General features: G+C 39.5%; 1 protein-coding gene across 1 annotated transcript in view; it reads right to left on the minus strand.

The window, feature by feature from the left end:
* Positions 1-23553, minus strand: part of LOC149152141 (chaperone protein dnaJ GFA2, mitochondrial-like) — a 240918-nt gene that overhangs the window by 54260 nt on the left and 163105 nt on the right. The window contains exons 13-14 of the mRNA XM_089439251.1: positions 818-909; positions 559-630 (exon numbers count right to left, since the gene is read on the minus strand). Coding sequence (XP_089295377.1) covers positions 559-630; positions 818-909 — 164 coding nt within the window. The remainder of the gene's footprint in view (positions 1-558; positions 631-817; positions 910-23553) is intronic.

The raw sequence follows: 23553 nt of genomic DNA on the forward strand, positions 1-23553 counted from the left end.
TAACCAGAGAAACTCTGAAGTTTGTATGGCAAAATGCCAAATTAGATAGGGTCTTGAAATAAATATGGCCAATGACTGGATCAGAATAGCTCTGACAACAATGTAACGAACAGGTTTTGTATATGCAGCAGAAATATTCAGAATATCAACAATATGGTAATATCCATAATAGAAGAAGTAATATATTTATATAAGAATGTTGATTGTATAAGAGATATGAGATGAGATGAGATTACAAATGAAGGCCCACTTATATACTTAGGCAGGTGCCCCTTCATGAATGGTCATGTCCTTAGAGACATGCCTCTTTAGTATACTACTCATTATTAACTATTAGTTATTAATTATTGATATTCATAACATCTTCCTTCCTTTCTATAAATTGTATAGCTTACTCATATGAAAAACTACAATTGTATTATAACTCATAGCTATTAAGGCGTGAGCTGCAACACAATCAGGAAAGCTATATTTATAAAGACATGACCACCAGAAAACATAGCAAATCTGGGAACATCTACGACCGGCTTCTAACCATTGAAATTTCATGCTACAGACCTGAGAGATGCTTATATTTTCATCCACATGAATGTCTGCTCCTTCTCTGCGAAACACAGGATCTTCACGGACCTGCAGAAATGATTGAACACTAATCCAATAGCATTAGCTAAGTCAACTAAATTTATAGCTTTCAAAAACCATGCAGTGGCATGTTTAAACATGTAAAAATAGGGTATCAAAGTTAAAACAAACAACTTCTAAAATAGGTGACTGAAGCAAATCAAGCAAGAGATTAAAAATTTTTGAAGTATCAAACCTTTATTGTGACAAGAAGATCTCCAGGGTGACCACCTTCAGGATCTGCTCCACCACGCCCTAAAACTCTTAATGTCTCATCATTGTCAATGCCTGAAAATAAATAACAAGTCTGAGTTATGAAACAAATGCAAGGATAACGGAAACCTGAAAAAAAGAATACTCAGTAACTCACAAGGTCAAAAGCACACCCATCACATAGAAAAAACAAAGAGAACAAAAAAAGAATTGACACTAAGACAAGAAAAAAAAATAATCTTTCAAAAATCAAAGACAAAATTTTATATAGTCCATTGAAAAGAGTTACAAACTTTCCAAAAACCTAACGAATGGTGGAACCATACAAAAGCAAAAAATAAACAGGTTTAAAGGCCAAAAAACAAAATTATAGAGAGAAGACATAACAAATAACGTATGGAACCATCATTTTATAGGGACTCTTTGATTACTTTTTTTTCAGAAACCGCCACTTGGTATTACCAGGGGAGACAAAAAAGTCAACTCCCCCATGCAGAGCAAGGATGACTGAAATCACAAGTCGCATCATAGACAACTTCCACCCTTCGCTAAGGCTGAGAAACTGGGCAGAGAGCCAAACCTGACCAACAGATGCCAATATTTCTCATAAAATTTGAAGAATCATGGTTAGCCCATCCACCTTTTCTCATTCTTGAAACACCAGAACCCTGAACCTAAAAACAGGAAACAAAGACAAGCCGATGATCATTTCAATTTTCAAACCCAAAACTTGGATAAACCCCAATAACCTCTCCCAGCCTCTTAATAAAAATGATCGAGTACAAGGGTGAGTCAACTCTGCAACGTGAGGGATCCTTTCCCCACCTATATATTCTCCATTAGTTGATTTTTCCTTTCCCTTTCTTCCTTGTCTTTGTTTTCCATTTTTGGGGCTATGTGGGCCTCCCCATTACTGGATCTCCCTACCTATTATCCCCATTCAGAACAAGAAAAAGTATCTAAAGCCACAATAGCCAAAAGGATAGTCATTTCGGACAAACCTTCCAAAATACCAAACCCTCCAAAATACCCAAAAATGTGAAATGGTCATGCAATGACCTCATAAAACAATAATGAAATTCAATGTGGCTTTGAGTTAGATCCAGCATATATAATGGATTCCGTCTTCTAGTCAGGTTTATAGAAAATATTATGATATTGTAAAAATCTTGCTCCATTGAAAACCCACTAGGTAATGTCATGCCCCTCCCACGATATGCACCACTTAAGTATTGAGGAAAAAACCGTACGGGGCAATTTCCAAAAGCAACATCACTGCGAGGCTTCTGGTAACAAGAACTAAACTGGCAACACTCAACTTGAACAGTTTCATGAAATACTTGCTAATATCCGATCAATAAAATTTAATGTTTAAACTGTTGAGATTATGGTATAAGCTTTACTTGAGGCCACGGCCGACATCACTTCGTAACCATTATTATTGTGTATTATTGTGTTTCACGGTGTGGCATAAAGCCAACATGGTCAACACATTTATTTCATTCCTAGAAGGTTAAGGCCAAAATGGTCATCATAGTGGGCCCATAATGGCATAATCCCTCTTGGGGATGGCACCCTACTCTTGAGTTGTGTATAAATGCACAACTCACCTCTCATTGCAATATCATCATTTTATTGAAGTGACTCATTCTTTTGGCCTATGGGCATCATATCAACTATTGCACTCACTTCATGGTGTGACCTATTGTGCATCGATTTTCTATCAATTGTTGTATTCAATTGTTCATGGGTGATTTCTGTCTAAGGCGCACTTCCTGATTTCTTTCTACTGCATACTAATGCCAATTTATCTTTCCCTAGTGCTGATTTAACTTTTCTGTGTAGATTTACTGTTTTCTGGTGGTTCTATTAAATCCTCTCTCTCCCTTTTGCGATTCAAACATGGTTTCAGAGCAGGTGTGAACCTACCTTACTCTATTCAGCAACTGATTCAACGACTTTTCTTTAAAGGCTTTGGTGTAGGTAGGCATTAAAGGGAAGAAATGGAAGAAGAGGATAGTGGTCACACTCATATTGACTCAATCTATGGTGAGGAGGAAGGGTTTGAAGTGGAAAGGAACGAAGAGGGCAATGAAATGCAAGGGGGAAAAGCTACATTGACCCTTGTAGAAACTAGTGACAAAACTTGGGGGGGTAGAGGTGGTGGAACATTCAAATTTATATGCCCTCATGATTGTCATGGTGTAAACCTTATAGTAGTCCATATACCCGTGTGAGGAGAAATCTTTGTGGGGCAATGGAGGTTGATGACAATAAGGGTTCCATAAGGATCTCAGGTTGCCCTAAAGCATCAGTGGGACAAAGGCAAAAAAATCATGCAAATTGAGGAGGCTGCACAAAAAAAAAGTAAGAAACAAAAACTTTCACCTGAATCAAGTGCAACCTCTAGATTTGGTGGTGCTGAACACCCTTCATCTCCTCTCGGAACTTTTGGGACCTCTGAATTTAGAAGAACAATAGTAGATTTACTTAATATTGGTGGAAGTGATGATGTGGATGCAAAAGTGGTGTGGTTTCTTTGTGTTTGTGGTATACCATTCAATGTGATTCGCTCTCCCTATTGGCATGAATTGATTAAGGCCATCAATGAAGCCCCAAAAGGATACAAGAGCCCCAACTATGAGAAAAGCTAGAAGTTTGTTATTAGACAGAGAAAAAGCAAAGATTCATTGAGTTTCGACAAGGTTTACAAATGAGTGGAGGCACTGCAGGGCATTCATTATATTAGATGGTTGGAGAAATGTTAGAAACCAACATTTGATAAATGTTCTTGGCGTTTTTGCTAGTGGTGCAGTGTTTCTTACAAGTCATAACTCCTCCTCCATCACTGCATCTTCTCAAAACATCATAGAGCTCCTATTGAAAACAATTAATGATGTTGGTCCTAATGATGTGGGTCAAGTATTCAACAATAATGCAATAAATTGTTAGGGATAAGGAAAAATTGATCGACATCATCCACACATCTTTTGTCTTAGTGCTTAGTGCACACATTTAACCTTTTGATGCATGATATTGTGAAGCATAAAAAATGTGTATCGATTAATTAATTGTACAAGAGAGGGAAGCAACTCATTCAATTTGACACAGGGCATACAAGGGTAAATTACTTTTATCGCATTTACTCCATGTTGCTGTTGCTTATGATTGCAAAAGCTAGATTTGCAAGCTATTACAGTTTACCTCATCTTTAGACACCCATTAAAGGTGAGACAAGCATTAAGTGCTATGGTGACATGAGCACTCATAGAGATGGTGCTAATGTAGTGAAGCGCATTGTTCTTGACAGCCACTTTTGGTCACAAGTTAAATATGTTTTACAATTCACCAAGCCAATTTATTACATGATCAAATTTGAAAATTCAAATCGACAAAGAATTGGGGAGGTGTATGAGCAGATGGACAACATGTTCGGGCAGATTAAAGACATTGTTGAGCCTAGAGATATCAACTTGTATAATTATATTGTTAAAATTTGACAGCTCAAGGATGAATTTCTCCTAGAAGAAAGCATATCTTTCAATTCTGCTTGAACCACCCATAACAAAATTTCATTTGTAACAAATTCTAAAATGACTTTCCAAAAATAGTAAGTCACATCTCAATTTGGAAGTGACTTTCCAAAAAGAAAAAGCCATTGTCTAAAAGATCAAAGATGATCTCGACATATGGAATCCAATTTAAAATCAAATCAATCATGATTATACAAGTCAAAAAATTAATATTTTTATCTTTACTAGTATTATTATTATTATGATACTATTATTTATAAAATAGTCTAAAGTCATTCACCTTTAATGGATTAATAAAAATGAATTCTCTCATGAAATAAGTAAATTAAATTGAAAATCTCTTACTTGGCAAATTGAACCTCTCTCTTGGAATAAAATAATAACTCCACACTTAAGAGAATGTAACTCTCCCTCACTAATTCAATGTATGGCAAAAGTGCAACTCCTCCTCATTAAATGCACTTGTAACTCCCTCATTCAATTCTATTTATAACTCTTACCAAATATTCTTTCATGTCCAAGTGTAACTCTCTCTCTCTCTCTCTCTCTTTCATTTGAATTGTAACTCCTCAAGACATGTGTACCTCTCTCTCTATTCTTGGGATGAATTACACTTCTCCTCGAGTAACTCCTCCCTCATGGAATTCGATTCTCCTATTATTGACTCAAGGCATGAATTCATTTTGTAACTCCTCTCATTTCTCATCTATTTAAGCAAGAGCAAGTGAGAGTTGATGTAGCATGTTCATTGTGAAGAAGGAGAGCTAGTGTTGAGTGTGTGCAAGAGAAGTGTGAGAGCAGGAGAAGAGTAAGAACGAGTGAAAAGCTGGAGCAAGTGTGAAGGACAAGATTTGATCAAGAGAAAGAGGAGATCTTCAAGTAAAGAGCAAGAGCACTTCAGCTGCAAGTTGATCAGACATTGGTGACTTTATTCATTCTCATTCTCTCTCTCTCTCTGTACTCTACTAAACAATTGAAGAAATCTAATAGAAGAAGAATCATTTGGGTTTTCCCCTTGTGGGTTTTGCCCTGGTCATTGGACCTAACTCTCAGTGTCTCATATTTGTGTTTGGCTGTCTTCATATGATCCTTAAGTTTATGTTCTATCTACAATTGTTGATCTGAAAAGTTGTGAAGAAGAAATCTGCATTCTAAGTAATTTTAACAACATAGAACATTCAATTTTCTGCAAAGTACATTCAGTTTTTTGCAAAGTACATTCAGTTTTCTACAAAGTATATTCAACTTTTTGTAAAGTACATTTAGTTTTCTGCAAAGTACATTCAGTTTTCTGCATAGAACATTCAAGTTTCTGCAAAGAAATTTTTTAATTCCTGCATAGAACTTTCAGATTTTAACATATATTTCGTTGATTGGAGTAGAGACGTAAAGGTTTTGTTTGCCTAAGTGCTGAGGCTAGCGGCAGGACCCACAAGGCAACCACTTTAGCAAAATATTAAATTATTTAATTATTTCCTAAAGTTGGACTTAGGAAAAATTAAAATTCCTAAGTTATGATTTAATCTCAGTGTTGGAAATATTGAGAGGGGGGTGAATCAATATTTCTTTTCAATTGTTATTTTTACCAGTTAGATCACTTATATTTAGAACACAAAATAAACAATAAGAATAAATTCTTTTATTAATTTCTTCTTTACAATGAATCAAGTACAATATATGTAGGGCTCCAACCCTAGATGAAGATATCAATCTTCAATCTTCCAGGCTCCAACCTCTATTTGACAAGCACCAACTTGGACTTCCAAAGCTCCAACCTTGTCAATTCTAATGCACCAACCCTAAGGGCTCCAACCCTATATCTGGTTCAGGCTCCACCCTGGTTTCTTGAGGACTTCGATCCTTTAGGGCTCCAACACTATCTTCCAAGGCACCAACCTTGTCTTTTTGAGACTCCAACCTCTTGGGCTCCAACCCTCACTTTACTTCGTTAAGATGTATTTGGTTATACTTCACGCCTCCCAATGTCTTCTTCAACAAGCCCTTTCAATCTTCAACTATACCTTCACTTAGTCTCCACGTCACATCATCAATGAAAACCTTGTTCTTCTTAGAGGGTATCGTCACTGCTCTTCATGTGACCCAAACAAAATCTCCAAGGTTACCTCATGATGGCCTCATGCATCATGGTCTTCAATTATCTCCACAAATCTTTAATATGTTGCTTCACAAAGTTCTCCAACTCTGCCCTATTATGTTCTCAAGAGAAGACTTCAACAAGCTATATTTGTCCAATCCCAATAAATCAACACATCGACCATGACAACTACGACAACTTCAACCACGAAAGCTTCAACCACGGCAACTATGACAGCTTCAACCATGATAGCTTGAACCACGGCAACTACGACAGCCGCAACAACTTCGACCATGACAACTATGACAGCTTCAACTACACTAGCTGTGACAACTTCGACCACGACAACTTTGACCATGGTAGCTTCAACCATGGGAACTACGACAACTTCAACTACGGCAACTTCGACCATGACAACTACGGCAGCTTCGACCACAGCAACTACTGAAACTTCAACCACGACAACTACGGCAACTTCTCTGCTCCTAGCTCGAACCTATGGGAGACTATTTAACTCAAGAATAATTCCACAAACTTGTCTCCCTTGTTTTTCTAGGTTGTTGTTGATTCTCTACCTCTTGTCTTATCTCCACCAAAAATTCTAAGCTTGAATGGATGAATTTAGGCTTATATTTATAGTGGTTTTTCCATATTTTGAAGGAACAAGTCTCTTTGCCAAGGGTTATAAACCTACTCAAGTCAGCTTGGACAAATTGACAATTTTTGGCATATGTTGATTTCAAAAATTGATTTCTCTTCAACAGTAAGGAATTTGGGGGCGTGTCGGTGTAATAGCTCGTTAGAAAGAGGAAAAAATCCTCTACACTCTTATGCCAATGCCCTCCTTAAATAGTGTCATTTACCACCAATAAAATTATTTTTGTGAGACTGTCATTATTATTTTATTTATGGCAGCCATTAGGATTTTAGTTTTAGGCATCCAATGTTTAGGGCTCCTTCTTTATAGAATTAGGTCATCAAGTTGATTAGGATTAGGGCTTCTTTAAAGGTATCATGGGCATCAACAAGATTAGGGTGCCTTTTCAATATGTATTCATGGGCATCTTCATTTAAGGCTTCATCATCAATGATCTAAGGCTTTTCATGGACATTAGGGAAAGGGCTTCTTCATTAGGATTAGGGCTTCATACACATAGGCTTCCATTCATGTATCTTAAGGGCATCATAAGTATTAGGACTTGCATCAATGTGTTAGGGCTAAGGCATCTTCTAGAGTATTATGGGCATTTAGATCATGCATCACCAATCTAGGGCATAAATGTACTTAGGGTTTTGTCATGTAGTTAGGGCAACATCATGAAAGGGTTTAAGGCATGTATCACAAGAATATTTGCCATCTCCAACAATGTCATATTGACATCAATGACAACCTTGACCATCACTCAGCACTTCATCACGATCTAATCTTAGTCGTCTAAAGTGACTTTAGGGTTTGGATCGAAATTACAAGAGGAGATAGAGTGAGTAAGTGACAAGTTAGTCGAGCACAAGTGCGTGTCAGATCAGCGAGAAGAAAAGACTAGGGTTCAGCAAATTGCAATGATTTAGCATCGAAGAGACAAAGATCGAGTGAGGGACGAATTGCCATAGCTCAAACAACCTTAGTGCAACCTTCAATTCGCACATGTGCACAAAGAGAAAAGCCTACACATCCAAACTATTTGCATGTGTGTGCAGAGCCATATTTAAGCACTCGTACAGTAGATCAAGTGCGTGGAAGAGGAATTGATTTGTCTCAGAGCTGATAAATTGTTTTCCTGAGGAGAAAGGAAAGTTTTTCCTCCTTGTAATTTTTCTGAAGAAAATCCTTTTGCTGAAGATAATAACAGACACACAGAGTTGCAAGTTTTCCTTGCAGTTGGGGTTTCCTAGGTATATCTTGGGTTTTATGTGTTGGATGTGGTTGTCTTCTTATTTATTTATTTATTTATTTATTTATTTTCCTTTGTGGCTTCCTAGGTATATCTTGTGTTCTATGTGTTGGATGTGTTTGTCTTCTTATTTATTTATTTATTTTCCTTTGTGTTTACTAAGTTAGAAAACTCAGTGTATTTGCAATTTAAGTTTCCAGTACAACAATTGTTTGTATTTTTGGTTTTTATACTTCAAAAATTGTGAATCAATTACTAGGTTTTAAGGAAATCTAACATGGTATCAGAGCGTAGCCTCTTATTGAAGACCAAACATAGATTTATCTTCAAGAGCAGGTTTTGTGATTCAGAGGGAGTGAGATTATCGGATCGATTTGTCTGTTAGGGTTTCTAGGCAGTGTGATTTGTTTTGTATAGTACGATTTGGAATATGGCGTATCAAGGCCTCATATTTAAAGACAGATTGGACGGTGCATCCAACTTTTGTTCGTGGTGTGAAAGGATAGCAGTGGTGCTGGAGGAGCAAGGGATATGGGATTTTGTTGATAATGTCCCAATCACACCTTCTGACCCTTAGCAGTTGGCTCAACATAACAAGATGGATGTTTGAGCAAGAAGAATCATCTTGGAGGGAGTCAAAGACCATTATCCCTCACTTGACTTGGACAAAAACAGCCAAAGCCATGTGGATAGCCATCATTGATCTCTATCAAGGTTCGAATAAGGCCAGAAAGCTTGTATTGAAGGACAAGCTTAGGAATATTACAATGTCCAAGTTATATTCTGTGGTGTCTTACCTCAAAAAGTTTTCTAATGTAAAGGAAGAGTTTGTGTAGGTGAAACAGTTCAGTTATGGATCTAGTAAATTTTGTTACATTGGGTTTCCCCAAATCGTGGCAACTTGGCAAGCCTTCACAAATGGGATATGTGCCCGAGAAAACCTTCCAGATTGGGAATGATTATGGGGAGAGAGTGTCCAAGAGGAGATTCGCAAACACGTTAGGTCACATATTAAGGCTGAGGAAGATGAAGAACATTTTGCTCTAGCCAGCAAAGGAAGCAGATCCAAGGGCATGAAGAGCAATGATAGAGGAGAGACAAGCTGTAAGGGAAAAAAGAAGAAAAAGGATCTCAGCAAGATCAAGTTTCTTTCGTGCCATCAGTTTGGGCTTTATGCTACTAAATGCCCTACCAAGAAGAAAGGGTCCAAGAAGGACCAAGTAGCAGCCTCCACAAAGATTTATGAGTTCTCTTCTCGTTTTGAGAAGGAGTTTTCACTCATTGCTTGCATGGAAAGCTAAGTGGCTACCAGTCTATGGTATGTGGACCGTAGTGCATCTTGTCATATGACAGGGAATAAGAAGTATTTCAACAAACTATCAAAAAGGGACATGTAGTTCAATATTGAGATGGGAGAGATGATGGAAAGTATCGAGTTGAGGGTACTGGTACAATTCAACTTGAGAGGGAGCATGGAAACCCTCTTTATCTCAGAGATGTCCTTTACATACCTAGACTCAAGAAGAACCTCATTTCAATTTCAACATTAGAGGATAAGGGGTACGAGGTGACCTTCAGACAGGGTCGGGTTTTCACAAAAGCCTCAGACTCCAAGGTGGCAAAGAAGATCGGGATTAAACACAAGAGCCTGTACAAATTGCAGTTTGAGGCAACCGCAGCATTAACCAGCAAAGGGGGTCGTGACTCAGGCAACGAGCTTGGGGAATTATGGCATAGGAGCATGGAGCATCTACACAATGGAACACTAAATATTCTCAAGGAAATAGTGATAGGACTGCCATAATACATTATGGATCAGCATCAAGTGTGCAAGGGTTGCACACTTGGCAAGTATGCCAAATCATCTTTTCCTAGTAGAGATAACAGGGCTAAGGGTATCTTGGAACTTGTTCATTCAGATGTTTGTGGTCCTTTTTCAACAACATCTCTTAGAGAGTACAAGTATTACGCCACCTTTATAGATGATCACTCGAGGAAGACTTGGATATTCCTCATGAAAAATCAGGATGGAGTCTTCTCAAAGTTTCTAGAGTTTAAGGCCTTGGTTGAAAACCATACTGACAAGAAAACGAAGGTGTTGAGGTTTGATAATGGTGGGGAGTACACCTCAAACGCATTCAAGAAGTTGTGTGCCAAGGAGGGCATCAGGAGGGAGTTGACTACACCATATAATCCGTAGCAGACCAAGGTGGCAAAGCGCAAGAATGGGGCCATAGTTGGAGCGGCCAAAGCCATGTTGCATGACCAGGGGATGCCCAAGTTTCTTTGGGTTGAGGAATGCAATACAACAGTTTTCTTGTAGACCCAGAGCCCACACAGAGTGTTGGAGTGAGTTACACCAGAGTAGGCATTTACAGGGAAGTAACAAGATGTATCACATTTTCGGATATTCAAAAGTCTTGTGTACTCCTATGTTCCAAAGGAGAAGAGGAAGAAGCTGGAGCTTGTTACCCACCACCAGTGGGTGACCCTTATAGGAGATATTTTCTCCTAGATTTGTCTTTAGTCGGCAACCCCTTGCAGCCACCAGATAGCTCAATGTGCCACCATTCTCCACCACCTAAGCAAGCCACTATGTGCCCTCGCCCATCCATTATGATCGTATATCTGAAGGTGGGCCTTCCAACCTCAAAGGTATGGCTTTTCATTATGTAATTGGGTGTTTATGCTTGCTTTTCTTGGACACATTTGGACATGGATTAGTGGGGATTCGGCAGAAAGAATGGGCTTGGTCTGTACTCTTATTCCCTTGTCCCAACTTGGTGGTTAATCTTGTATCCTAGTCCCATAGAATCTCCTCTATTGGCTACTAGCTTTAGGAGTGGCACTACATGGGAAACCCTGATTTTGGTTGCGTGGCCCTGCTTCCCAACACCATATACATCACTCCCCTCCACTCATTATGACCCCTTTTCACAATTTTCCCATCCAAGTCCACATTTATCCATTGGGTCCAGTAGGAGTTAGACTCACCCGCCCCTTGTCCACACTTCGGGTCGGGCATGGAACGATGCCCCGGAGGTTGATGCAGCTAAAAAGAAAGTTAAAAGCATAATTTGGCCACTTATAACAGGAAATGTACCACAAAATCCAAAATATGGTTGGGACATAAAAATTTAGCGCGTGATCATCATGGCCATCACCCTAGTCCCTGTTCAAATATGTAACTAGGTTCGGTCTTCATAATGACATGTGTGATCATCATTTTATGTAATTAATATAAAAGAAGAAAAATATAATTATTTTATTCTTGAGACATGGGTTTCATGCTCAAGGAATTTTATTTTATAGATGAAGCTCCTATTGTGAGCTATTAGGATTGGTCATTAAGTCATAAAGTCAATTGAGTCTTTGTCATGTATAAGAGACCCTTCTTGGGCATGTTACGTATGTATTTAATTCATTGTAAGAGTTAAAAGACCCTTCAAGACCAAGTACAAGCACTTCTAGCAAGTCAGCCTTCAAATGAAGCAATAAGCCTACTCCAAGTTAACATGTTGGCCTAGGATCAAGTCAAGTCAAGTCAGCCTACAAGCATGAGGAAGATGTCTATATATAGTGCACTCATCCTCATTCAAGGCACACCATACCACACACAAGAAGTTCGAGTACAAGGATGAAGAAGAAGCCTCTCGTTAAAACGAAGAAGAGTAGATCAAGGTCAAAGGAAGTGAAGAAATTGCAAACCTATTTTGGGCCACTTTTTGTTCACATGTGTGCGGAGATCAGGGTTTGTATCTCTGCAATAAGACCGAATTATAATCATCACAGGAAGGTCGAATCAAGGCAAGAAAGAGATCTAAATGGAAGGTTGAATTCATAAAGAAGCCAACCCTAGTCAAGCAAAGGAGAAGGAGCGCTTAAGTAGCCCTAATTTGGTCACACATGGGAAATTGCAATCATCTACATGTAGCCGAAAATTGCAGAGATAGAGGTCGAGATCTTCAGACTTGAGTTGCAGGATTAAGGGTGAAGAAAGAAGGAGAAGTTGCAGCATCTACAAGTAAGGGTTGACTTGGTCTTGGAGGGGTTGTTAGTCAAGGGTCTTGGTCTTGGAATTCATAAATTGAAGATTTTATAAGAAGAAGAATTCGGTGGGTTTTCCTCTCAAGCTTGGAGAGGTCTTTGGCCCTGGCGGATAACCTATATCTTGTGTCCTTCGTCTCATTCTTCTTTAAGGTTTGGTAGTTGGTTGATGAAGAAGAACACTTAATAATAATCAAGAAAAGAAGAACCTAATTAAGAAAAGTAAAAAGTCTTCACAAGCAGTTATCATTTCTAGAGAAATCATCTCATCTTTCTGCCCTAGATTTCTCAACAGTCCCTAGGTCCCCTATGAGTGCCCGTGCATCATTAAGGAACCCATAATTGTCCCAACCCCTGGTGGGTAATGAACTACCCAACCTTAAGGGGGTAATCATTGCTTTATCATACACAGCATGCTCTCATCCCTTGGAGCCCCGAGCAGTTAAAAAAAAGAAAAATCAATAAAAGGCAAAAAGGCATATGAAGAAGGGTGGAAAAGCAAAGGCCAAGGTAACTGATGTACCATGATTTCTCCCTCCTACATCTATACACCCAATGTGTGGGCTTCTCTCATTATAGCTACCTTTGTACCATGGCTATGGCTTGGAGTCTTCCTTGTTGCCCCACTCTGTCAAACCATCATTCCACATGACATTTTCCATTTGACAGAAGTACCATGGACCTGTTGCTCCCTTAGAGGTTGAAACCACCTAATGGCGTCCTTTATTGATCTCTTGTTGAGCAAGGAAACAATTGTACCTTCTAAAGCCCATTTGGAAGGGCATGCCACTATGAAATGTCCACTTTTGCCCATGGTTTATAAGCTTATTTACTCAACTGCACTAATTAATTGTTGTCCTGGAAGGAGAGGAGGTGCATTGGATCTTATACAGGATTGCAGGTGGGTCTCCTTTGGACTTGGTCTCCCTATACGGGGTCTAAGCCCTCTAGAGGGTCATGAAGGCACTTGTAGTGTGAGCGCTATGAGCCATGGACCTCCACCATAGCAGAACATTGATTGCCACGCCATGAGCTTCTTCAGCACCACATATTGCTTGTTCATGCCCCAGTTATATAGAGATGATGATGTACTTGGACCATTTTCCCCAACTAGCCACACACTTGCACCCGACACTTGGCAGTTGATCCAGGGCCCATATGGGGTTTTGTCTCATCAGGAGAAACATGGGAGGGCTTATGTCATCATTCTAACCCTCATTGATGGACCATTGACATGTTTGATCCAGTTGGAGATCCATGAGACCCTTGATCGTGCCCCACAACCACTTGGGAGCAACGTTGCAGGAAGCGCCCCCCCCCCCGGATCCTAGGCCGGAATCGCGCCCCGTACGGAAGCGTTCCGGAAGCGCCCCAAGAAGCGCGATTCCAAAAATTCCGAAGCGCGATTCCGATTTTTTAATGCGCTTCCTGGTTTTTATGAAGCGCGCTTCGGATGGCGCTTCGGGCCTCCGAAGCGCCACGCTTCGGGCCCGGAAGCGTACGCTTCACGAGCGCTTCGGAGCGCTTCCGAAAAAACCACGCGGGCAAGGAAAAATACTTCATTTTTTTTAATTTTTTTTTAAAGTTAACTTAACTTAGCAATGAGAGGGTGGGTTAGGGTGAGTTTAGGGTGAGGAATGAAAAGCATAAAGCTCCCATTCATTCCTCATTTTCTCACTTTGAGTTTATGAGAGTTGGAGAAGATAAGAGAGAAGAGGAGAAGAGAAGAGAGGAAAGGAGAGGAGAAGAGAGGAGAGCTTGGAGGAGTGAAGAAGGAGGAGCTAGGAGAAGGAGGAGGAGCTTGGAGCAAGAGCTTGGAGGACTTCATCTACAAGACCTAAAGAGGTAAGTTCAAACCCCAAACTCCCTTGTTTTTTTGAAAAAAAAATTGTATTTTTCTCCTCCCTCTCCTACTCTTTCCCATTGTTTCTACTTGCTCCTTTATTTACAGGTTGTCCACCACCTATATCCATATTCCAAGATGGTGTTCTTTTGGCTTCTATGTATCATTCCATTCTTGGTTTTAATGATGGCAAGGGTGAGGAATAGAAGGGAAGAGGAAGGGGATGAACTTGATCCTAATAGTAGTGACCCAATGTATGATGAGGAGGAAGGGTTTGAAGAGGAAGGGGATGAACTTGAAGGGGACACTGAAGCACAAGATGGGAAAGGTACATCAACACCCTTGTGGAACTATGTGACCAAACTTGATGGGGGAAAGGGTGGTGGACCTTACAAATTTGTGTGCCCTCATGGTTGTCATGGAGGAAAACCATATTGTGGTTCATATACCCGTCTGAGGAGGCATCTTTGTGGGGTGCTGGACAGTGATGAAAAAAAGGGTTCTGTGGGGGTACAAATTTGCCCAAACATTTCAACTGAAGAAAGAAGAAAATACATCCAAATAGAGATGGCTGCACAACAAAAAAACAAGAAACAAAAAACTCATTCTGAATCAAGTGCAACCTCTAAATTTGGTAGTTGCCCATCTCCTCATGGTACTTCTGCAACCTCTGGAGGTAGAAGAACAATAGGGGATTTCCTTAATGTTGCTGGGAGGGATGATGTGGATGGAAAGATAGTCTGTTTTCTTTGTGCTTGCGGTGTACCATTCAATGTGCTTCACTCTCCCAATTGGCATGACATGGTAAAGGCCATCAATGAAGCCCCAAAAGGATACAAGGCCCCCAACTATGAGAAAGCTAGAACAGTGTTATTAGAAAGAGAAAAAGCTAAGGTTCAAAGAGCTTTGACACGTTTTACACATGAGTGGGTGGATTCTGGGGTATCCATTGTATCAGATGGGTGGACAAATATTAGAAACCAACATTTGATAAATGTTCTTGGTGTTTCTTCTAGTGGTGCAGTATTTATTGCATGTCATGACTCCTCCTCCATCAGTGCAACTGCACAAAACATTGCAGATCTCCTATTGAAATCAATCAAAGATGTTGGTCCGAATAATGTGGTTCAAGTGATCACAGATAATGCAGCAAATTGTAAGGCAGCAGGAAAAATTATTGAGCGTACTCATCCACACATCTTTTGGTCTGGGTGCCTGGTTCACACATTGAACCTTTTGATGCATGATATTGTGAAACACAAAGATTGTGGGTGGATTGCTGAGGTTTACAGGAAAGGGAAGCAGCTCATTAAATTCATCACAGGGCATACAAGGGTAAACTACTTCTATGGCACTTACTCCAAGTTGCAATTGCTTAAAATTGCAAAGACAAGATTTGCTAGTTATTACCTCACCTTTAGGCGGCTAGTGAGGGTGAGACAAGCTTTAACTAATCTGGTGTGTGCTGAAACATGGGATGAAATTAACACTGACACAGATGGTGCTAATGCAGTCAAGGACACTGTTCTTGACAGTTACTTTTGGTCACAGGTTAAATATGTTTTGCAATTCACCAAACCAATTTATTACATGATCAAGTTTGCAGATTCAGATCGACCAGTAATTGGGGAGGTGTATGAGCAAATGGATAGCATGTTGGGGTAGATTAAAGACATTGTTGAGCCTAGAGATACCACCTTGTACAATTATATTCGTGTAGAGGTGCAAAACCGATGGGAAATGCTAAATATTCCATTGCATGCATTAGCATATGTTTTGACACCTAAATACTATCATCCATCATGGCTTTCAACACCAGCACCTGGGGGGGGAAGCAGGAAAAAACCACACCAAGATAGAGAGGTTCACGAAAAATATATGGCTGTATTGAGTAAATTAATCCCTGATGAGGAGGAGGCTGCATTGGTACGGAGACAGGTGAGCAACTATACGCTCAACACTAGTCCATTTGGGAGCATGCATGCAATTCAAGATCGAGAGACTTTTTCTGCTCTTGAGTGGTGGAACATGCATGGAGGGGGTACTCCACTTCTACAGAGTTTGGCATTGCGGGTGCTATCACAGGTGGTAAACACTTCTTCTGCAGAGAGGTGTTGGAGCTCTTATTCTTTCATCCACAGTGTTAAAAGGAACAGGTTGAATTTAGACCGGGCAGAGAGCTTGGTTTATGTTCATTACAACTTGCGATTGTTGTCCCATTACTGTGAAGATGCAAAGTCTAATAAAGACTTGTTGATTTGGGACAAGAATCCAGAGGAGCCCAATTTGGAGGATGGAGTGTTGCGACTAGAGCAATTAGAGGATGCTCTTATCCAGGTATGTCCATTGTGGTATGAATTTTCCAATTTTCCCTTATAAAGCATTTCTCTAATTCATGTTTTTAATTTTTTTGTTAACTAGTGTTTTTTTTTTTTTTGCATGAATTTTTTGAGCGATTCTAGGATGATGATGACTGTGTTGATATGCCACCACCCCCACCCCCATCTGGTCCCTTGGTTCCTAGGTTCCATGGTTCAACACCAACAGCAGGGGGTTCTTCTTCATCAGTTTCAGGCACCATCTTCTTCATTGCCACCAAGTGGAGGCCCGCCACCACGTTCTATTCGTGGTGGAAGGAGGAGAGATTAGTAGATATATTCACAATCTACTACTTTTTGTCATAGATTACTCATTAGACTTGTAGACTTGTGAATTTGAATTTTGAACCTTTTTGGCTTGGCGGTGACCAAGTGACATATTTTGTAAACATTATTATTTGAATTTTGGACATGACAAATGTTGACAGTTGCTCACTTGCTAGATAAATCATAATATGCTCTATGTTTTATGTTTTATAATATGCTTAAATGTTTTATGTTTTATAATATGCTTAAAAATTTGATGTATGTTTGTAATAGCTAGAATATAGATGATTGTTGTACATACTAGTAACTACAATGGAATCATGGATGCCATATCTATCTTGATTTATGCAAAAATATGCATGTTTTCATGTCTTCTACAATTAATTTGGTATTTGGGATGTTTGTTTTGAGTATAAATGCAAAAAAATATAAATATATATATATATATAGCAGACGCTTCCGCGGACGCTTCGCTTCCTAGATTTTTGGAAAATGACGCTTCCGCGCTCCCGCTTCGTGCAACATTGCTTGGGAGCACCACAAATGTTTTGATTGGAAACAAAGGGGCCACCCCCTTAGTCATCATTTTGGGAGCCCTCCTCTTCATCATGGCACATGGAGGAGTTATCTTGGCCTTCCAACAGCCCTTTGGCTAGTATCCTATCATTTCAACTAGCATTGGATGCCTTAATTTTCACTTATTGAGCTATTTGGTGGACTTTTCACCAAAAGGGTTGTTATTTGCACATTAAAATATTTTTAGGGGCTTCATGAAGCTAATTAGACCATTTGAACTTATGAGAGCCTCATATAAATTGAAGAGAGCCTTATTTTGTAAATCATCATCACTTGACTTGGATTAGATCTCTTTATGCATTTCGATATCTTTGGAGCTGTAATTTTCGTTCTCTTGGAGCCATCTTCTTGATCTTGGATTTGGATATATCTCTTGTTGTCTTGTAAGTAATCTTATGGAAGATTTTTACATGAAAAATGTCTAATGTGTGGAAATTTTGTAACTAGCTCTTTTTTTTTTGTGCTCTAATTATTTGAATATCATTCTAAAGGATTGTTAGATTGCAAATTTGTGCATGTTACTCATTGATAACAAATAGATGAATGTTCCTAGTGGAGTAGAACTTGTTTTCTTTCCATGAAAGTCCATAAATCTTGGGTAGGTTAATGCTAGAGAGTGCTTGCTAGGGCATCATTTTCTAGCCTCCTTGAAGACGAGTTGACCAAATTTCGAATGACATAAACTCCATAGCCCAAGGACAAGGCATTGATCCAATCAACCTTGGTGATCACCCTCCTTTTCTTTCTCTTTTTCTCCCCCTTCTAAATTTCAGCCCTATCCCTAGACGGCTAGCTAGGGCTTGATGTGAGTTACATTGGAAGGATGACTTTAGAAAACTGTTTCAATAGGTTATTGCATTGTTGTTTCCCCTAGTGATCCTCCAAATTTAAGCCTGTTCACACGGTCGGATTGGGAGAATAGTCAAGCCCTAGTCATCTCTTTGAAAATCATCTTGAACTTCTTGGTTAGTGGTCTTCTTGAGGGTTTTGCACATAGTATTCGTTGGAATAAATCATTCTAAACCATTTCTCCCAACCCACCTTCACATAGAAAGCACTTTGAAGAGTCTTCTCCTGAGATTATACATAAACCCTAGGTCTCGTGTGATCCCACTCTAGGCTTCTCAAGGATAGTGAAAGTCTATTTAAAGGCATATAAGCATCATTCAAAGCTTCTTGAGAGGTCCTAATCATCTTAGGAGCCTTGACCTTAGGTCTCCTTGTGATCATTGGATATCTTTAACCCTAGCTCTAGGTCTCCTCATAAGAATCTCTTAGAGAGCCCTTTTGCTTCTCTTGAAGCATTGAGCCATTATTTGAGCCTCTCCCTTGGAAATTACATCATACCCAATCATTGGTTCAATCATTAATAGTGATTTCCCTTCTACTGAAACTCCTTCCCATCAATGGAAGTCTGTAAAGAGCAAGGGACATTGACTGAGGTGACAGTGGGTCTTTGTCCCATTGTTATCAATTGGTTTAGTAGTTGTCCCTTAGGTACCCTTCCTAGGACCCCTGCTAGATTGTGTGGCAACAAAGCCCATAATAGAGAAGGGCATCTTCGTGGGCTAGAATAAAACATCCAAGGCGTACAGGGTGTATTACATCACATAGGAAGACAGTCATCAGGGGAGATGGGAAGTTTGAGGAGGGAAGGGCTTTGAGTAAGTCCTTAGAGTGTGCACAAGCTACAGTACAGGAGGAGAAGCATCACGTTACCAAGCAGGAGGCCCAACCAACACCTAAGACTACATCTCTACACGTTGATTGGCAGGCCGAGCAGCAGAAGGATGAGGAGGACACACAGTTAGATGAGAGAGTGGAGCCCACTCAGGAAGTGACTCCCAACACAAGGAGAAGGAGAGCAAGATGGGCAGATCAGTTGATCTAGGAGGCGCAAGACCGAGTTGGTTTGCCTAGCACATCAATTTGACAAAGCAAACAACAACAATGGCACTTATGACGGAGTTGTTGGATGTCAAGCCTTCCAATTATCAAGAGGTAGCCACTCAGCAAGTGTGGAAAAATGCCATGATGGAGGAGTATGCCTCCATCATGAAGAATGATGTCTGGGAGGTGGTACCAAGCCCAGAGGGAAAATCTATTATGGGCTCTCGCTGGGTCTATAAGATCAAGCATGGGGTTGATGGGAGCATCGAGAAATATAAGGCAAGATTTGTGGCAAAGGGATTCTCACGGGTAGAGGGGATTGATTATGACGAGACCTTTGCCCCAATGGCCAGATATTCATCTGTCAAGGCCTGAGTCAGCTAACACGGGGATTTGGGATTTGTAGGATTCAGGGATTCGAGTGTCGGATTCGGACACGTTGACCCCCCCGGAACAGGACACGTAGGATTCGTTATATATTATTTTATTAAAAATATATATATATATATATATTAAAAATTAGATATTTCTTACACAAATTCTAATTAATGATACAAATTCATTGATTTCAAACATAGATCTTCATCTATAGCATGCATAGTACATACAAAATTCAAATACATGTCAATGGTCACATAAATCATGATTCATATTTCATAAATGAAAGACAACTTACCACTACAAGATAGTAAGATAAACACACTGACAATTGTAGTTTTCTTATTAAGAGGAGCGTATGCAAACATATCATTGAGAGCAAAAAATTGTTATTAGACTATGGTAAAGAATTTGCTTTCCTCGAATTCGGTTATCTTCAACCAAAAGCAGAGGTATTTGATGATCATGAAGATGTCATTCTTGACCTATCTCAAGATCTTGTAGCAGCTTATTTGGAGATCTTCTTCAATTCAAATTCTCCACTATCATCTCGCTGCGAGTGCGATTGCTCCATTGGAATTTGGATGGAGTCTTCTGTTTCAAGGATCCCAAAAGTCACAATTTCTAGCTTGCTATTAGTTTGTAGCAATAAGTATCAATTGCCCATGGAATTTTTCTGCATAGACTATGTTCTTTCAGTTTCTCAGAAGGCTGCATGCAACCAGGTTTGTTAAGCTATCACATGCTTACTTGGTATCATTGGAAATTTGCTTACACATGAGAAAATCAATTGAATTGGCTAGAGTAGGAAATGTATTGGAAATTTGCTTACACATGAGCAAATCAATTGAATTTGCATCAACGTAGTGAATAAGGACCCCATAGCCCAATGGAGAAGTATGATATAGAGCAGTTTGTCTTCAGAAGTCTTGAAGTGTGTGTTTACTTTTTGCATGGTTGCTTTCAGTTGAGCAAAATAGGGTTACAGCCTCAAACTATGCAAAATGAAATGAGAAATAAGGTGAATGAGAAAAAGAACAATGTGTTTTTAACCCTGCGGAAGTCATATTTTTGGGATTCGAATCCCAGAATCGAGATTCGATGTGCCCGTATGAGATTCGTACGGGATTCGTACCAATCCTGTATGGACACGTCAAATCCTGTTATGGGATTCGAATTCCTGTCGAATCATATCCGATTCGCAGGATTTGGATTCGACAGGGGATTTGGACGAATCCAGTTACATAGGTCAAGGCTATTGTAGCGCAGATGGAGTGGAGGATCCACCAGACAAACATTAAGACAACATTCCTCAAGGTGGTTGTTCAAGAAGAGATTTATATTGAGCAACAGGAAGACTCCTGTTTGCAAACTCAAAAGAGTCTTGTATGGGCTCAAATAGGCTCCACAACCATGGTATGCTAGGATAGGCAGTTACCTTTAGGGATTGGGCTTCACCAAGAGCGAAGCGGACCCCAACCTCTACTACATTTTTGTTGGAGGTAAGTTGCTTATTTTGGTGCTATATGTGGATGATCTGATTTGGACAGGTGTAGATAAACTCTTCTAGGAGGGCAAGAGAGACCTTGCAAGCAAGTTTGAGATGAAGGATATGGGGTTGATGCACTATTTCCTTGGGCTAGAGGTTTGGCAGGGGAATGACAAGATCTTCTTGGGGCAGGGCAAGTATGCCCTGAAGATTTTGAGGAGATTCCACATGCAGGATTGCAAGTCCATGACCACGCCTCTAGTCACACACAAGAGGAAAGTAGATACATCCGAACCCGAGCAAGTAGATGCTTCACTTTACCGAAAGTTAATTGGGTCGCTAATGTATTTGGTGAACACGTGGCCAGATATAGGTTTTGAAGTTAACTCTTTGAGTCAATTTATGGTCAAGCCTACCAAAGTGAATTAGGTTGGTACTAAGCACATGTTGAGATATTTCAGGGGGGCAATAGAGTACGAACTAAGGTATAGATAGGTTGATGAGATGAGGCTTGATGGCTTCACTGATGCAAATTAGGCAGGGAGCTCCATAGACAGGCAGAGCACATTGGGATGTGAATTCAGTGTTAGATCAGTAGTTGTTTCTTGGTTCAATTGGAAGAGGAGATCAGTTGCATTGAGTTCAGCCTATTGGAAAATGTAACTAGGTTCGGTCTTCATTAAATGTATTTGAGTCATCTTGTAATGCACTTGTCAAAAGAATAAAGAAAAGAATTTTTATTATTATTAAATTACTTGTTAAAGCATGGGTTTCATGCTTGGGTCAATTGTTATAGGTCAAGCCTCCATTGTAGGCTTTAGGATTATATATTTGGGTCAAAGTCAATTTGTTTATTGGTCAAAGACTCCTCCATCAAAGTCTCCTTGATCATCATCAGCCTCCTCAAAGCATCCTTGCTATCAACCTCAAACAAATCTTCATCAAGTCGGCCTACCAGTCGGCCTACATGTCGGCCTAACCTAAATGGAGTCACACTAAGTTGCACGAAATGGGGAAACGGTTAGGAGTTTCCAAAACGGACATGGGTACGAAACATGACCCCCCCCCCCAAATTTTGGAAACGGGGAAACGCAAATATATATATATATATTAGGACATTTAATAAATATGTGCAATCATAAAGCATATATGATACATTCTAATTTATTACATTATGATAAAATTGTCAATTGTCAATGCATAGACTACAAGTCTCTAAATTTACATCACATTTACTCATGAATGATCACATAATGAAAATAGAAATATCCAAAATCAACCACGATAAATTTCTAATTTCTTGTCTCGTAATTGATTGGGAGTCTCCCCTGCATAGAGGGCTTGTTCTCTTGATTAAATACAAGTTCCATACCCTAGTACATGATAAAATCCAATGGAAACATTGCAATCCCCCCAATCCTGAAATCATGAAAAACAGATAACTCTGCTGGACTTTGAGTGAGATCTAAAATTCTACTTTCTCCATATGAAATCCAATGAGGGCGAAACCACTCTCAAACATCCCGAGTCATTTCATGGTAATGTTAAAAATTTAAGTAAAAGTGATATTCTCCTTTATTTTTCATTTTCATCCTTTTACTTTAAGAATTTAACATTACCAAGAAGTTCATTTTAATAACCTACTTAAAAATTAGAAGACAAAATAATTTAAAAAAAAGTCAAAGTGCATGTGGAAACGGCGTCGTACGACCCAGAAACATAGCCAGTACGGCCAGAACCGTACGTGTTTCTGAGTTTCGTTTCCGTTTCCATACGAAAACTCCTCCCGTGCCCACGTTTCCATTTCCGTCACAACTATTCATGGACTCATGTCGGCCTATATCATGGACAAACTGTTGGAGAAAATGTAACTAGGTTCAGTCTTCATAAATGTAATTTTGATATTTGTACTTATTCAAGAAAAGAAAAATTATTTTGATATTATTTGTCAATAAGTTTCTTGCTCATTGAAAATAGGACAAGCACATTTTGAAGTTCTTCTAGAGAGTCAAAGTCAAAATGTAATTATGATAAGACCCTTTGAGGGCATGTCACATCATGTATGACATCATACAAGGTCAAGGGAACACCTCCAAGCATGGTCAAATCCTCTCCTAAGCATCAACGAAGTCTCCAAGTAGCAAAACGATGAATAAAAGTTGAATTATGGTACAAAATGTAATTCGGCCTAATGGACAGTCTAGTCGGCCTAAAAGAGGAGGGATAGACCTCTATTTATAGAGGTTGTCCACTCCTCATTTGGACACACGCATCACTCTAAAATCCGCAATAAAGAGAGCTAAAAGGGACAAAGAGAAGACGATAAAGACA

This window comes from Pinus tabuliformis, chromosome 9, assembly GCF_031772625.1.
Source record: "Pinus tabuliformis cultivar Carrire ecotype Pingquan chromosome 9, CPIR1, whole genome shotgun sequence".
Classification (NCBI taxonomy): domain Eukaryota; kingdom Viridiplantae; phylum Streptophyta; class Pinopsida; order Pinales; family Pinaceae; genus Pinus; species Pinus tabuliformis.